Source organism: Lates calcarifer, linkage group LG7_1 (genome assembly GCF_001640805.2).
Source record: "Lates calcarifer isolate ASB-BC8 linkage group LG7_1, TLL_Latcal_v3, whole genome shotgun sequence".
NCBI classification, from domain to species: Eukaryota; Metazoa; Chordata; class Actinopteri; family Centropomidae; genus Lates; species Lates calcarifer.
In genome coordinates this window covers 12,000,675-12,018,654 of record NC_066839.1, presented here as the reverse complement: position 1 = coordinate 12,018,654, position 17,980 = coordinate 12,000,675, and the positions used below count along the sequence as shown (strand labels likewise).

General features: G+C 40.7%; 1 protein-coding gene and 1 long non-coding RNA gene across 3 annotated transcripts; one reads left to right on the top strand and one right to left on the bottom strand.

Annotated features, from left to right (window-relative positions):
• Positions 1 to 648: 648 nt before the first annotated feature.
• On the bottom strand, positions 649 to 11,370 carry LOC108895612 (jun dimerization protein 2). 2 transcript variants are annotated; one of them, XM_018694492.2, is made up of 5 exons: positions 11,206 to 11,370; positions 10,071 to 10,124; positions 2,454 to 2,671; positions 1,984 to 2,088; positions 649 to 1,763 (listed from the first exon to the last, which is right to left on the bottom strand). In XM_018694492.2, exons 3-5 carry the CDS (start codon positions 2,646 to 2,648, stop codon positions 1,572 to 1,574), a joined length of 492 nt encoding a protein of 163 aa, XP_018550008.1. In that variant the 5' UTR covers positions 2,649 to 2,671; positions 10,071 to 10,124; positions 11,206 to 11,370; the 3' UTR covers positions 649 to 1,571. The 2 variants fall into 2 exon arrangements, with proteins under 2 accessions (XP_018550008.1, XP_050927835.1); XM_051071878.1 differs by lacking the exons at positions 10,071 to 10,124; positions 11,206 to 11,370 and adding an exon at positions 6,856 to 6,986.
• On the top strand, positions 6,869 to 17,100 carry LOC127142661 (uncharacterized). The gene is made up of 3 exons (XR_007813619.1): positions 6,869 to 7,008; positions 14,230 to 14,326; positions 16,869 to 17,100. It is a non-coding gene; the product is annotated as an uncharacterized LOC127142661 (long non-coding RNA).
• Positions 17,101 to 17,980: the final 880 nt, after the last annotated feature.

Below are 17,980 nucleotides of genomic sequence, written 5' to 3'. Positions count from 1 at the left end.
TATTGATCATGTTTTCATACAACATAAATATTAGATATTAATTTGATTCATTCAGCAAAGTGTGAAATATTATTCAGCACGATGTTTTAGTTTCTGTCCAAAACTAAATGTCAGTCAGTGGAGTAAAAAGTTCTGTTAAAAAGTTCACTTTATGGAATGGTACAAAGCGTTCTTTAATGTAAGTAAAACAAATATTATGACACAAAAGGAAGTAAAATTAAAATTAAATTGTAATTTCATAACAATTAGGGAGAGGTGTTAAAGTAGGTGATAAAATCATCCACACCACAATGCATAAATAAGATAAAAATAAATGCTATAATGTGTTCTGTCAAAGACTCAGCAGCCATCTGCTCTGTCTGCAAATGGGAGACATTTCTCCTGTTGAGCTCTGAACAAAGGGAGCTGCAATAACTCAGAGTGGAGGAAAAAGCATGAATGATTTGGCTATTACTGAGTTTTGTAAATGAAAGTAAAATCCCTGACTTTGGTAATATGCCTCAGCTGTTAGAAAACATGATTGCACAACATTTGTCATTTGATGCTTGTAGTGTCATGACTGGGAGGAAGAAATAAAATGACTTGACTTGAAAAAACTAAGACAGACATGAGATAGTACACATATGGAGTAGAAAAAAAGGCATGCTCTTTCTTGTAGTTAGAAAATAAAATTTAATCTATTCAGGGTAACAGAGTCATACATAGCAGATACAGGTCCAGAACAGACATTGAAATGCTGCTCAGCTGAAAAGATTTCTGCTTGTTTTCACAGCTGTTTGACAGCGCAACATGACAGAGACAGACTGGAAAGGTTGAAAAGACAAATCACATCAAGTGATTAACAAGCATTTCATATATGTTTATGTATACAAAGCAGTATAAAACAAGTACAATAACGGACAGACAACAAGTCCAAAAAACAAGGGTGTAAACATTTTGTGTATATGTGCTTTTCATGACGCCAGCGTCACCACAAATCGGATCAACCGGTATCTGCCATCGTCAAGGCAGGGTATAGAAATCAATATTACAAAAACAAAAAAACTCTACTCCGTGTGGTGTACTTGTATTGAATATTGTATCCTAAAAACTCTACACCTGTATATTTCAGCTAGCATACAAAGGAAAAATGCAGAACACTAAGCCTTTGTGGGCCTCTGCACTGAAACAATGCCACACAGTTTACTCAGGGCTTTTGTAACAGAGCACCATATTGATATTAGTGTGTTTCCTCAGTGTTGTTTCCGGTTGTACTCTACGGTTTCCATTGGTCCCTTTATGTAGAGATGGTTGAAGTAACAAGTAGGCACAGCGCATTAAGTGTGGACAGCAACTCTTAACGCAGAGATGAAACTGGTTATTTCCAGTCTTCCAATGGACAGAGCCAGCTCATTTATCGGTACTGAGGATGCCCTACAACCTCGGGTCCTTGGGCAGAGTCTCCAAAAGTCTCCAGCTTGGAGCTCAAGTGCTTATTTAGAAATGTATTGCCAGTTATATTTTCATTTTAATGGCTGCCACGGTGCTGCTAGGTTGGGCTTCAGGGATTGTGCATCCCTGGTTTCCTGGTTTCATTTGGTGTCAGTGGACAGCTGTTCCAGCAGGGGGTTGGCCTCACTCTCAGGTGTTTTGACGCTGTCGGTCCTCACAATGCAGGTGGGCCGATGGAGGTTGAGCATCACCATTAGCTGTTGCCTCTCTAGACGGAGCTCCTCGATCTGGGCCTTCAGCTCTGAGTTCACCATCTCCAGACGCTCTGATTCCTAAACAGAGATTAATGATGAATTATTGGATACTACTTGACAAGTAAACAGTTCAGAGTTCTTCAGAGTTGTTTGGGCATGTGCAGTAATCCTGATTATGGAACCTGGCTTGAAACATGAATGAGCTGCTCAGGTTAACTTAAATCAGGTTATTCTTAGCTACCACCCTCAGTTGTTCTTCTTCTGCTCATCAGTATGCAGTGCTGTGTCATGAACTCACCCTCTGAAGGAAGTCAGTCCGTTCCTTCTTTTTGTTTCGGCACCGTGCTGCTGCTACTTTATTTTTCTCACGTCTCCGTTTTCTTCTTTCCTCATCTTCATCCATCTGCAAACACAAAGTATTGTTAATATAAGACACAGGTATTACATGGCTCTATATGGAAGAAAACCTAATGATTATAAAATATAAATTACGTAAACCTACAACCCATAGCAGTGATCACCTTGATGGAAAAACAACCTCAACAGTCATTATTGTTTCAATCACTAGGGGGCAAAGTCTGGTACTGTACTTAAATTAATCACATGGTTATTTACTGACAAGAAAATGATAAAAATCTGCCTCGATAGGAGGCTTTGAAACATTCTGAAGCCAATATCTTCCTTCTTGTTTCTGCCCAAATAAACATCTTTCACACACCCTGCCTCTGCACTGTTTCCTCTTTTCTCTTCTTTTCTCTTCCTCCTCACCTCTGTCTTGATGGCCAGCGGCCTCTTCCCCAGCCTCCCCAGGAAATGTAGCGGGGACAGCATGGAGCCCAGCTGGCGGAAGTCGGCCAGCTTGAGTTGATCGGTGAGTGTGGTGGCCGAGATGCCCGCCAGCGGGCCCAGGCTGGGCAGGGAGCCCGCCGCCAGCGAAGGGTCAGGTATCTGTCCCGGCATCATGTCCGACCCGGCGACCACCGCCGCTATGAGGGGAGAGAGAGAGAAAAGAGGAGGAGCAGGAACAATTAGGACGAGCGAATCAAGCCTAAAAAGAATTTGCTGATGGTGGAAATTCAACTTTTTTTATGCATACACTGGAAAGCAAAGGGTACAAACCTCTTAAATATTCTACTTTTTATTGCCCTCGAGCCTAAAAAACCCGAATGAGTTCACATTTAATTCTGTAAAATGTGGTTTAAAAAACAAGCACTAAAACACCCCACTCCCATTAGTCAAAAAATGTATTTGATGGTAACATAAGCCATAAAATTATAATTTTCTTTCATTATCATATTGCAGCCATCTGACAGTTTCTTTTATCTTTATTATGATATTTTAGTGCAGGCTTTCCTTCACAAAAAGATTAATTGACTGTCTTCTGTCCCTGTAATCAAACATCTTTCTAAATACAGGTTGCCGTTTCCAAGAATGCATTCAAACGTTGACAGCTTTGACAGCTGTGTTATCTTCTTAGTCAGCAGCCGGTGAAAAAACAAACTTCACACTGTCAGCAGCTACACAGTCATCTCTGTCGCTTCAAATGCAAAGAGAAGCCATGAACCCCCTCAGTCTGATCACATAAACCAAGGGCTATCTTCTACACATACGCCTCTGATAGTTAAAATTGTGGGTTTTCATCTTGAATGTTCATTCGTTTCTCGCAAAGAGGATTCAAAGGATATCAAAAGCATTTGTGTCAAAACAAGAGTGGGTAACACTCATGCATTCCACCACCACCCTCTTTCAACAATTTTGGGTAGTTTAGAGGGTTTGACCACAGCACTTTTTGAATGTAATCAGGGAGGAATGAGGGGCAGAGAGGAGAAAAAGGAGAACTTGTGCAGGCCTAAAGGAAGTGGCTGGAGAATTAAGAGGTCTCTCTAATTACTGTAAGACCAAGAGTTGGAAAACTTCTGATGGCCAAATAAAAAACAAATGTTACAGATGGGAACAGTGTAACATGAGCCGACTCTACCCTGCCCATCCCTGCGATCTCCGAGGAGAGGCAGAGTGAGAACAGAGAATTTCAGAAAAGTCTGACAAGAAATTGTTTCTCGTACTGTCCAGTAATTTTGTAGAAAAATAAATAAAAGTACGTTTTTTAAAAAATGTCCAGTATGTAGATGGGTAAAGTCTGAGTTATGGAGGAAAGCACTCAGCTGTCACTCTGTATTTTCTGTTGATGAAATGCTACACTGTAGAGAGACAGAATCACTGGGTGGATTAAATCTGCTTTTGACAAAACCCCTGCATGACTGATACATACTTCACTACCTTTGGCACTCTGTCAGAAGGTCAGCTAGGATTACCGCCCAAACCCAAAGCTACGATGACTTTCAAAATGATTGATGGTAATCAGTGTGACTTCTACTTTAAAAGCTTAATTCACGTTTGCCTCCTGAGTGTTCAGCCGAAGCCTAACCTCTAACAGGTTGGGCACAAACTGAACAAAGCCCCTCTCATATGAAACCAACAAAGACGTGTATTGTGAGGTGCTGCAAAAACAGCTGACTTTGCTGGTGGGTGACTGGCTGACAGACCAGCTGTATTGTAAGTTATACCAAGTTTTTCTTTCTTTGCTACTTTTTTTTCTTTTTTGCAGGGGCTAAAGACTTGCTCTATTACAAAAGCCATAGAGGAGGTAATGAAAAAAGCAGGGTTATGTAACTCTATTCTAATGTACTCCACCCTGCTTATGGGCTGGTCTCAGTGTGTTTTTACAGTTGGACTGGGGTTTACTGTCGTGCATGGCAGGGACCAAATCAGCTCACTTTTAGCAAGAAGAAATCAATTCTGAGTGTCAGTAGCGTTGTTTCTCTGCTAACTGGTGTAGCCACAGAAATATATATGTCCCACACTGCTTATAATTATTCTTTATACTGTGTCATCTACTTTATAACCCATTAGTTTAACAACCCAGGGGATGAGTAGCAAGTACAGAGCAAAACAGTAAAGCTAAGTCCAAAGCAGATGTTCAACCATAAACAGTTGTTGTCACTTTTTGTCGCTTTGTTTTAGGGTGGGATTACTACATGTAGCATCTAACCTTCTTATGTTAATGATCTAAGACGTCAGATGTTACAGTACATCTAAAGGAAGGTGCAGTACATCTGTGGTCAAAAGTCTTCAAATGTCCATACGCCTCTGTTCTCTGCCTCCTTCAGTCTGCATGATTTATCCACTCCAAGGACAAGTCAGTGTGTGGAGCCAGTGTCCAATGAGGCATTTTATTATTTAAATCCTGACTGGCCCCCTCCCTCTCTCCCTCTTTCTCTCCCTCGCCTCCTTCACTCTCTCTCCCAGTGTATGTATACTCCCATTTACACTGCACTTGGCAGCAGCCTGTTGTTTTTGCTGGAGAGGAAAAGAACAAGACAGCCCTGGTAAAAATCTCTCTCAGACAAAATTCTCTCTCTCTGAAACTCCCAGGAGAGGCAGAGGAATGGAAGGTGCCAAGGCCTTCTCATTCTGCAGAGAAGCTGTCTAAGAACAAGGCAAACCATATGGCAGCTAATACCAGGGGTGAATGAGAGCGAAGGCTGTTAAAAAAAATAGTCAGACAATGGTGTAAATCGTTGGACTGAAGTGACTGAACCACTGCATTTATTATTAAGGCTTTGACAGAGCAGTGGCCTCTAAACTTACATCAACACATTTGAGATTACTTAGTAGCACAGATGTGTCTCCCTGCATCTACACATCTGTATATTTTACAAAATCAATGGGCCAACGGGAGTGGGAGACCTCAACATGTGACTAAAGAGTCTGCCTTTTTTTTTAAATATATTGCTCATTGCTGACCAATAACTGCTCTGGAATTCAAAAGATGCAATCCAAACTAACCCCTGAGCCGAGAAAACAGCCACAGGAACTGAAGCGCCCATTAGGAATGACTGAGCGAATCGCTTTCAGAGCCAAAATGGAGTCCAATATCCAAGCTGGCCAGACACTCAGGACCGGTTTACAGACTGGGATTAGGCTTCATCCTGGACAAACATGATTTTTCAATGGAAACCAATGCTGAAAAAATGAGTTAATTCTGGAATAATCATATTTTTTTGTCTATTAGACTGGCTCTCATACAGCACATTGTAACTGAACCCTGCTCAGTCAGACATATTGCAAGGAAAGCCCCCATTCCTGTGTATGGCTTGTTGAAACATGCTGCTGAGGCCAGACCTCGCCACACACACACAGATGCAGGCATATACTTCAGTACGTAAACATACATAAACCTCATATTTGTCTGCATGACATCAGATCGCACAAATCAAAAAACCCACAGAGGTAATTTTGCCACAGGCCTCCAAAACAAAGGTAACATAATGTGTGAAGCAAGATGCCTATCAATTATGAGACATAAAAGTGAGCTACATGCCATTCCAGACAATTTATAGTCCTGTTGTAAACTACAACACATAGCAGACTCTCAACATGCCTCTCTTTTGAGTTAAAACTTGACTTTTAAGTTGAGTATAAAAGTTTGCTTTATGTTTAATCTGTTCCGTCTCTTTCAACCTGCCACACAAGTGTCTGAAAATCCCCCTTGCAAATTCAACACCCCGTCAAGCCTCGAGACATGAAACCCCAAAGAAGTCTCATCTGTACAACACAGGGAAAGTTTGCTGATGCATGTCTCACAGGGCGTAATTATACCCAAAAGCATGAGTCAAAGTGATTTTTACATTTTTCAAAATAGGGGTATTTTTCTTTTTTTTCTGTCAGCAGCAGCCTGCAGCCGAGGATTAGTGGTCAGCGTTTGATGATGCAACGCAGTTACTGTGCTTTTGCAGTCGAGCAGAAAAGCCAGTGCCACAGTTTTTAGGGCCCACACTGGCCTCAAACAAAGACACCTACACAGCCCAGCGGCAGTGTGGGCACCGCAGCCTCTCAGGACTAACTGAGAGGAGACAAGCTGAAGCCAAGGGCGGGGAGCAGAAATGTCATGTATTAGTTATGAAATATAGGGCCGTGCTCCAATGCAGGTTCTGGCTTCGGCCCAAAACTAATCTGACTGCATGTGAGCCGTGGATAGCTGGAGGTGTGTGTGAGGAGACAGTGTGCATGTGAGGGCTCCTATATGAGATATGTGAGTGTGCAGGCAGTCAGTGTGTCCTGGTATGTATACATATATATGCACAATCCGCTGGTTGCTTTGCTCACATACTGTATCTGTCCTCAGCTCGACCAAATGTGTCCATTTCCTGAGCCATTCCTGAGAGCAATTAGCAGCGCTGAGGAATTCAGCCCCTCACCGAACGCCAGCAGCACGACTGGAGGCCCTATTATCCCCATCCCCTATAGAGACGGTGAAGGAGAGGTATGGGGGGGTTACAGGGGGGATTTCAAAGGCTGCTCATTATCTTTATATACTGTTGCTTTTTAAAAAGGAGCCCACTAGCAGCTTCATTCTACCAGCACAGTCATTTTGGTGACTGAAAGCAGGAGTCAAAAGTATTTGATGGCTAATTCATCTTTCCCTGAGACTTTTTTGTGCTGCCAGACTACTCAACTCTAAATCACTGGATCATGGCATTACGGGAAAGACATGCACGCTTTCCAAGATGCTATTTGACCACTTTTTGTCAGTGTACTTTATTTAAGTCTAATTTTCGACTAATAAGGCGTTGCACAGCCCACACATCAACATCTTGCAAAACTCTTGCAAATAGCTTCTACAGCTCTGACTCTACACGAGCGCTGAAAATGAACAATGAGCGGCGAGGCTTGGGCCAAGGCACACTCTCTGAGTGTCTGGGCCAAGGTCTCAGCGATCATCATTACCGTCTGCGTTCAGTCAGGCCGTGTGTTGAGTTACAGCCTTTCGCAATCCTCTGAGGAAACCAGGGAAGTTGGCACCGACTTTCCTCGAGGACAGGACAGTCCAAATATACAGAATCAACATTCCTCCAACCTCTCATTATATTTTCATTGGAGGGACAAGACAGGACGCAGGCACAGGAAGAGAGGAGACACCATAATAATGGCTGTTGTTCTGATCACGCTGCGGTCATCTCTGGCCATTAAACTCGAGGGTGATCGTGTGCGTGGGAGTGGAAGTGATTATCACAACAAAAAATTAGGATCCCTTTTCATTGCAGCTTTCATTTCTCTTTTGACTGTTCTTATGGGCTCAACAGCTGCCACAAATAGAGGGAACCTTTCGAAATTCCTCATGTGAAGATAGCAAAACCTTTTCCAAAAACAATTCAACCAATTATGAACATTTAACCTCACAATATTGTCAGCGCTGATGATCAGTTTCTCCTCCTCATTACAGTTTGGATGTCTCAGCGGTGAGCGAAGCTAGAGTGCAGTGCACACAGAGGTTATCTTTTGTTCACAATGAAATTACACAAGAGAGCAGGAAGTTTAACTGTTGCATTTTATTGTAGACTTCAGCCTGAGAATGAGAAATGTTTCAGGCAAATCCAAACACAAAGCACCTGCAGATACGCACAAAGCATGAGGACTGTGGCTGCCTTCATTCAAACATTAGTATGTGATCATTGGCTGGATTCCTGCTCAGCTTGCTCCGTGCCATTCAAACAGTCACACATCTATATTCTGCATCTGGGTGGTCCTGGTTGAATTATTATATTGTTACTATTTTTCTCCACGTTGTAAGTCAGGATTAGACTTTGCATGGCACAGGGCTTTGGCTTGTCTCAGACATGGATTAAATGAATCAAAATACAAAATGCAGACTAAAGCCATTTCAAATGTATGGAATTCACATCTGTGACAAATCCAAGGCAAGTTACTGTATGTGTAATCTGACCATAAGATATTGGTCAACCAAGTATAGAAAATTAGATTTAATGCCCCCTGTTGAAGCAATCACCACTATTATGTAACATGTGGTTGTCACTTTAATGCCGTTTCATACTTTGTACTCTGATATTTCCTCATCTGCCCCACGTCAAGCAGACGCTTGCTCTGATTAAACAAGCCCCAGTGTCTGCACTGTACAATGTGTTCAATCCTTTTGTTGCTCTCAAAGGTTGTGAGCTTAGGGTTGACATTTAGTGACGACACTGTTTTTTTTGTTTTGTTTTTTTTTTCAAACAGAGAAAACTGACTTCAAGTCCAAAAGAAATTAAAGAAATCTGGAAATCATAACTATGTAGAGGCCTTTTAAAAAGGAGCTTTTACAGTGCTCTTTTTTAAATAAAAACACAGGCTTTAATGGCTCTTCTCTCAGTTACATCTGTGGACATTTGGGTGTTTGCTTCCACATTGTACATCTACTCTGTCTTGACACACTGTTTTTACAAAACATGTGGAAAGGCTTATGGGGACTACAATGTGATACTGATAATGTGATACCCAGAGCAGTGAATAGCTGCTCCCCCAGCATTAGTATTAGTATCACTGAGGCTAGCTGTTGCATAGTTGGCTCACTTGCCTGCAATGCGTCTGCTGTCTATTCAGTGTAGTGGGGTGCAGCTTGGCAATTCATGCTCTCCAGAGACGCACTGGAAGGCATTTCTACTTAAAATAAACCCTGTGCGCCCACGTCCAGCCTCTCAGCCCTGTCGGCCTTGCGCTGCTTGTCGGCTCGCCAGCCCTTCCCCATTAATCCACTGCAGCGTTCCATTTATGCAGAAACCATCCTACGGATGTGCCCGGGCAGGCGCTGGGGCATTTAAACCCTCTGCAACGCACGCTTGTTCACTTAGACACACGCAAACACAGATCAAGACACAAAGGAAACGCATATATAAAGAACACACAAATAGTTTCCCCTGTGTGGCACATAGCTGTGCGAGCAGGCACTGCACCAGCTGAGGAGAATGCACTCACTATATAGGAAAACACTGAACCTATGAACTTGCAAGTCTCAAAACCAATACACATGCACATGATCTACCCTTGCCAGTCACATTTCCCATTTGATGACTGGCCTTTAACCTTCAGGCCAACAAGGTCAGATAACTGAAGCTACCTCTGGCTTAGATAAGAGTCACACAGTGAAGTATTTGGTAGTATTTGAAGTTTGGTATTTTCTGGCTCATCACAACAGCACAGCTAAAACAAATTACTGTTGTGATGATGAAGAGGGAGTGTAATACTGGTCTCTGTTTATCTGGTAGTACACAAATACAAAGAGGTTCCAGTAAAATGCAGTTAAACATACTGAGCATGAGCACTGTGATGGGCCAAGGCAAAGATTACAAATACACAAGCCAATCTGAGCACACATTCTTGGCTGTACTCACATGCTGCCAAATACACTTCACACTTCATTTACATCACTTATGTTTCAAGATGAAGTAGCTATGCCAAGAGAAGTTCTTTTAGTGCAGCAGAAGGTGATACTCAAGAGAGCATCCCTGGTGAATTATGAATCTAAAACTATTGTAAATGCATAATACTTACTCAGAGAGAACTTGTCAGTCGTCTTCTGTCAATGATGCAACTGTGTTTTGGACGCTGTACAAAGGCAATAAGATCACTCTTATTATTCAAAGTAAAAGTTATTATCATAAGCAAAAGTACCAAACAGTCACTGGTTCCTGTTTCTTGAATATGAGTATTTTGTGCTTTTTATTTCTTTTTTCAAATTATTTAAAGACATTATCCTGAGGTAGATACATTATAGATACATTAATTTATACCAAAAAAAATCATGTTTAACAGGAGCCCAAAGCATTAGTATTTCTCTATCCATACCCATACGAAACCCCTTTATCATTTAGCAGTCATTGTGTAAATCTGGTATTCTCAGTTTGTTATCTGTTATTGCAAAGTGTTGACTTTGAAGTTAAGATTTGAACTGAGGTAAATGATCTAGATGAACTAGCCGAATACAATGACACAACGGTCCAGACAAATGGCATCACCGTGCAGCTGTACCAAAGTTTAATTCACGTGTTTCTTTCGTGTGAAATTATAAAAACCTCGCAGACTCGGTGTAGTTCCGCGCACCGGGCTGACGTTAGCTTAGCCAGCAGTTACTTTAAAAACCCCACTGCGTGCGGCGTGTATAGCGTTACATAACTGTCTCCACAAGGCTAACCGACACTTCTGCTGTTTAGCAACACTGAAATGAAGAATCCCGAGATGAAAATACCTCCCGTCCAAACACAAGCTGGTGTGTAACTTAGCTAACGGGAGTCTGTAAATAACGAGCTGTAAAGCGACAGTTGCTACAACAGTTGTAACAACAACGTATTTAACGGCTGTGGCAGCAACAAAACTGGCTTCAGCGGTAACAGCACGGAAAACTTTAAAAGTAATAAAAACCTCGGACTTTTTTACAGCCATTCAGTGCAAGTACGTGCTCATATATTGATGTTAAAAGGTACCAATACCGCACTAAAACTAATACAACAATCTAAATTCAGTGAGCGGAGTCTCTACAACGTGGTGAGAAAAGTGCTAAAAAAAAAAAAAAAAAAAAAAGCAAATACGTAAAGCCTGTACTAACATTAAGCTAACAACTAGCACAAAAACAAAAAGCAAAAGGCAAACAATGGCACCACTCAGCTCGACGGTTCGCACTCAGACTTACCTGTTGTGCGTCCAAAATCCGCGGTAATAACAATGGGACGGTGCGGGAGTCGGGAGTCGGATGTAGGTTTTGGGGACTAGCTGAGGTCGTTGCATCAGCCCGTTTAAGTACCAAGCTCGCCTGTGAGGGCTGTGGAATGCGGAACTGCTGTCCCAGACGTAAGCATGGTTGAAAATAATGTAAGAGGAGGTGCCGAGAGACTACAGAGGTTTTGTGTTTGCTCCACCCCTAGCAACCAAAAAACACATACACAGACAAGGACTGGAGGAGAGGAAAGTTTTCAGCAGAGAGGGAGGACAGACAGACAGAGACAGACACACATGGGGAAACACACGCCTACAGCTATAAACGAGTCAATAAATAAAGTGATGGCTATAAACACACATACTCTTGTCTTAGCTGCAGGTGTTTTATTATTTGACAGAAGGTGGAGGGGGTGTGAGAAAATGGAGCCCTTGCCAACAATAAAATGCTTATAGCTGTAAGTCCAATTGGTGAGCTGTTTATAACCTGTGATACAGTATTGTAGCAGTGATGAAAATCAAATCTGATAAGAGCATTAGGTGCAAGACATTTGAATACATTAATGTGGTACTGATTCCAATCTTTTTGGCATGTGGCCTCCTTAAACAAATCAGTCTCTGTTTGTGACCTCTCATCACAAGTTGTGATTTCTCTTTCTTTCATTTAATGTACGTCTCACAGGAGATAAGCAAAAACATTTGAGAGTGATCATTCTATTTTACCTTTAATTATCTAGTGACCTCCCTCAGATCTGTCTTCGGTCTCGATGGGAACCGTGTAGTGTGGAGGATTCACACCAGGTTATTTTACCCTGCAGCACATGCTATTATTTGTTGCCTTTATAAGAAGTTAACTCAATTTAAATCCATCAGACCAGACTGCTTGTGATTATGTAAGTATAATGAAGGATGTGGTTTAGTGCCTGAGTACTCTCAGAAGACGTTTAACGTTTTAAATAACTGTAAAACCTGAGAATCAGAAAATTACACAATGTAACAAAATTGTTACTTTTTCTTGTTCCTGGACAGAAAGTGTTATTTCCTAATTGCTTTTGCCTAAAGTAGATAGGAAAGACCTATTTTTCTCTTCAAACTTTTTGTGACCTGGCTAATGAAATGTTTAAATTTGGAGCTTAGAATTTTCTGGAACATTCATGTTACATAGTGTTATGCATTTAAGTCTGGTCCTGTTAAGAATGGCAGCAGTCTTAGATTGTTCCTCTCATGTCAAACCACTATCTGACGTAGGCCACTGCATAATGAAATAAAACCTGCCGCCAGTAAATATGAGAACAGCAACTACGCATCTGCAGTTCTTTTGCAGATAAAGCAGCAATGATATAAACATGTGCATGTTAACTTCCCTTTTTTCCCATTTAAAGATAAGTCATCACTTCCTGTTTTTCTAGAGGAAAAAAGTAGAATTAAAAACCCTGTTATTACAATTATTATTACTGTTAAGACCCATTTAAAATTTATTTCACTTTGATTCCCCTAAAGTCATTAGTCCCACAGAGTTGCCTTCAGATGTTTGCACAGCTGGTAGAGGAAGTTTAATGCAGTAAATCTTGCAGGGTATTCGCACATGTAGCTTCAACCCGCTATAAAACCCCTGTTTAAATGCTCCTTAATTAAGATGTCACTTGATTCATAAAACTTAATAACTACAACACACGTGCACAAAGTCATGTCCAAGTATTTCAGACAGTGGGTTCCAGAAAGTTCCAGAAAAAAAAAACTTCATGTGAATGCCTTCTCCTTCTGCTTCCCTCTAGTGTGGACAGATCTAACTACATCCCACTGGACTGCTCTTATAAACCTAAAGTATCTCTATTCACAGCACCATATAGAAACATACAGTTATACTCACACATCCCTATATATTTCACTCTCTAGCTTTACATTTTACTGTCGTGTAGGGTTGTGCATGGCAAGAATGTATTGTTTGGTTATGATATTACCATGGAAATAAGGCTAAAATCTGCACCACCTGTGGATTATAAGACCAAATTCACACCTGAGCTGCAACCTAATCCAAAAAATATCAAATTTGAGGTGTTATCCTCAAATTGCAATTAAATATCATATCATTTTAATCAAGTACAACTTGTGCAAGAACAGCCTGTTCCCCTGTGAGCCTTTTATTATAGCTCATGTTTTTTTGTTTTTTTTTTATCATTACCATTATCTAAGGCACAGTTTGGTTTTACGCGATGCCATCTCAACTGTTCCACCAAGAACAAGCAGCTGAGTTATTAAAGGCTCACCAAAATACCCCACTCTGTTCCTTTTTTTAGATTCTAATTTGGTTCTGCTGTGATTTATGTCTCACATATGAGGGGAGGTCGGGGAGCGGGTGGGATGGGGGGGGTGCAGCTAGTGCGTCACAGTCACTCTTAACATAGATGACAAATTTTAGGGGAGACATTTTGGGGCTAGTAAAGGAGAACTGAACCGACAAGCAGACGCGTTTCATAAAACAGGACGTCGCTGGACGTCGGTGATTAAGACGAGGTTTTCCCTTTTTGTAGGTGTATAGGCTTTCAGCTGAGTTCCTCTGTGCCTGCAGGAAGGCGGCCAGAGATGTCAGTCAGTCCACAAACACACATGGTGAGGGCCCATTTGGCACTTTAAGCCTTTAAGAGGGAATTGTCCCTGCCAAGAACAATAAGCCATGATAATGACACTATGAAAAAATATTCCAGTCTAGATATTCAGACCAATTATACAGAACGTGTTGAGTTCTTCAACAAAATGTTGTTTTTTAAGATATCCTTTAAAGAGATACAAGTTGTGAATGTGTAACGATACACGGAAATGACTGGAAAACGTGGCTGTTAGGGAAACTCAGGGTGCGACAGTGACACACTGTTTAAAGCTCGCAGTTAGTTTGCCCTGCTTGAAAGTTCATTTCAACATATATATATATCAAATTTGTTTTTGTCTGTTCCAATCCTGTAGAAAGCCTTTGCATTAAAACTTCATCTTGTGTTTCCAACAGCTGCCCAGATGATGAATGGAGAGGGAGTACAGTTTGTGGTTTTGCAGCTTTTCCAAACTCATGCAGAGTTCTTGGTGTGTGGGCGTCAGAAGTCAAGGTAAAAACAATGTAACTGGTTTGTTTTTTTCACAAGCAAGCACTATGTTTTTCTGTTTTTATAATACCTTGTTTTAGAGACGGACATTTTAAACACAATGCTAAAACATGAGCTTTGCATTCCCAGTTGAATAAGATGTAAACATGTCACTCATGTTTTCTTATTTTCTTCAGAGGATCAGCCTTGATTATGATCTACCCATTTACAGTTCAAATGTTTTGTCGTAATATTATCCAAACATCACATATTTGGGAAATACCCAGCGAACCAGACACATCCAGACATAATCCTGACTCATCATCCACCTCACTGCAGACTTTATAGACAAACTTTATTTTTGCCATTGCTCCATTTAATACACTTCCTTCCTTCCTTTTTTTTTCTTTTTCCAAATAATCTCAGACAGGTTGTACAGTAAATCACGTCAAAACACGTCTAGCAACACTGAAAAGATGCATATTTTCGGGTTATTTAAAAGTCTGGTTATTTAAAACTGTATGATAGATGCCCTGCATTTTGCCATTATGGGAATTAGATTTGGAAATGGTGGATTACTACAGAATGATACTTCCCATTTTATGACTACAACATTTTAGGGAGTATGTCATAGTTTATTCAGCAAACATTAAACTCTTCAATGATCTTCTTAGAGTCTAATTTGTGCAGATCGAGGAATTAATGAGGGCACATCCGCAAAGACACTAAAACAATAACATGCGCAAAAATACTATATGATTAATACAAAATCAGGGTTTTCAACTGAAACATATATATTTTACTATGAAACATTCTTTCCTATCATTTACATGAACATGTCAGATTTACAGTACATGCCCTCCTTAATGTATTGAGGCTGTGGCAGGCTCCCTGCTGACTCTGCTCACAGAAATCAATCACTTAGTGCACCAGTTGTGTGCCAGTGCTGACTTAAAGCCTTCCTCCTCCTCCTCTTCATCTTCATCTCCCTCTCACGACAACAGGCTGTCAGCTATCATGCCAGCGCCCCCCCACCACCACCACCACCACTGATCCTGTTTCCATTTGAGTAAAAGCTCCCATTGATACTGCATTAGTGCTGTGAGGAATGGATTCATCATTTTATGTATCAAAGTCTATAAAAACGTACATTCCCTTTACACAGAGGAATGAAATCTGCAGTTGTATTCATGTTAATTTAGTGGTATTATAGCAATGGAAAAACAAGTGAGTCATTTCAAAATAAAGCACAATAACAGCACAAGATCTTGTTTTTCCTACTGTATCACTGGAGGTGCCATCTCTGATTGGAACCTGACTGTGTTGTTTGAGTTTGCGTACATATCAGCACCATCTCTGGCGCTGGTGCAAGGTTGTTCTCTCATAGCATTACTCATGTCAGGTGACCCAGCCTTCCCAAACCCCGTATGACATTGATTTATCCATGCAAATATAGCACTTCCTTGGGAATATCACGGCAAGCAGGAAACAGAGTGGTCAGGAGGTGTATGAGGATGAGATAACAGAGGTGGAAACAGTGAGCAAACAGCAAATAATAGAAGGATTGAGATCTGTAACCAGGCAATGTGAGACATATTACAGGGTGTTGATATTGTTGGGAGCAGCTCCAACCTGAAACATAACTGCACTGAGCAGGGAGACTGCCCTTCAAACCTCTCCATGTTGTGTATTTTATTAATTAGTAATATCAGGTCAGTGTCATCACATAAACACACATTGTAAGGACACAAATCTAAACAAACCTTTATTTAAAAAAAGACCAATAAAACAAAAAAGTATGGAGACTAAGCTCAGATAAATCGAAACAACTAATAAGCTAGCAGTAGCTCAGTCAGTCGATACTGACTGTGGAGAACCTGCCAGTTTCCAAACATGCAGAATATGTCAGGCTGAATGTGGGGGAAATGTGATTAAAGTGATGCACAGGACCAGATGGAATAGTGCGACCACGGAAAAAGCAAAAAGCAAAACATGGCCTTGTGTTTGAATATTTCACTCTGTAAACATCATATAGCTTCATTAAAGAGCTGCAAATACATGATACCTAGACAATGACATCAGACACAGTGAAATAAGATGATTTAACATCCCTGAAGTTAGCTGAGAGGAAATAAAAGGGGAAATTGGATGTTAAGAAATCAAACAACAGTATGGTGTTAATTAGCATTTAAATGCTGATTACACATCATAATACATCATATATATGCATAATATATCATATATTATATATATATATTCTGCTACATAAGGTATTTTGAATATTTGCTGAAAATATTTTTATCATGATCAGCTGCACTTTTACTTGAATTCAATTTTGAATGTGGTACTTAAAAATTATGTATTTTTATGATGGTTTCTTATCTTGTTTTTCAAAATAAATAATAAGTACTTCCTCAAGTGCCAGATTAACAGCAGCCATTAGTTTCATTCCCTGCCTTAAAATAAAAACTCTTCCCTTCAGCTCACATCTCCAACAGCAGGATTGTGGCTTGATGGTTGGTCATGAACAACTCTTGGTATGTCACATTTTACATCTCTGAAACAGGCCGAGGAGGTGAGAAGCATCATGCTGCTGGACACACAGAGTCTGACAGAACAAGCGGAGTGGACAGTGAGTGAGTCAGAAGACATCAGAGCTGTTGACAGGCCCATCCATCATCACTCTAAAATAGCAAGGTACCAAGACATCACGCACAACTGATTAAAAACAGGGGCATTTTAGTGAAGGGAATAGTGGAACAAAGTACCCTTTGCCGCAACATGGGAAAGGCCCTCAAAGGGTGTAAATTAAAGGTTTATTAGAATTACAAATAAAACACTGACATATTTTTTTTTTTACATCTAAAACAATATTAGAGCCTCTCAGCCAGAATGGTTTGATATTGGTTTGTAATGTTACTTGCAAGCTAATATTATAATAGTTAGATTAATACCAATGGAGTGGATCAGCTGTTGGTCCATGGTCACCATCATGTCATGTTACTGAGGATGTCAGACAAGACACTAAAAGTCGTTTCAAACAGTCTTTTACGGCATTTATTTCAAATTCTTTGTGGTGAACAGTGTTCCTCAAATAACTTGAAATATGATCGTTTTACTGTAGTGGTGTGGTCAGTTTTACCACATCACTGTCTGTATTAAGACAAGTAAATCAGTTTGCTAACAGTGGTAGCAGGCTCTGGGCTTGTGTTTTCAGTTTTAATACTGGGAATATCTGTTTTGTACAGACTATTTGTGTTGTGCCTTTAAGTTAAATCACAGTTCACAGACTGAAAAGGCTGAAACGGCTGAGATTTCTGATTGTACACTTTCTTGTACACTTAAATACAGGCGGCCCTAATAACCACTACAAATATATGTTTACTTGCTGATTCAGTTATTTGCACAGGCATGAGAATGGATATTTAAAAGAGGAGGGAGGGCCCACTGAGACTGCACTGGGTATATTGGAGGATAGGCTCTATTGTTTTGGTGATTTTTGCTGCTCGCTCTGTAGCTCCCCCTACTGATGAGAACAACAACTGCACTCCTCTCACAGCTACTCAGGCCAGAGACTTTTGAGAGGCCTTTGCCCATGAAAAAGAGATACGCTGTACTGTATGTTGTAAAGCGTTCAACAAAGGGTTACTGTCATGCGGAAATGAATAAAATGTCATC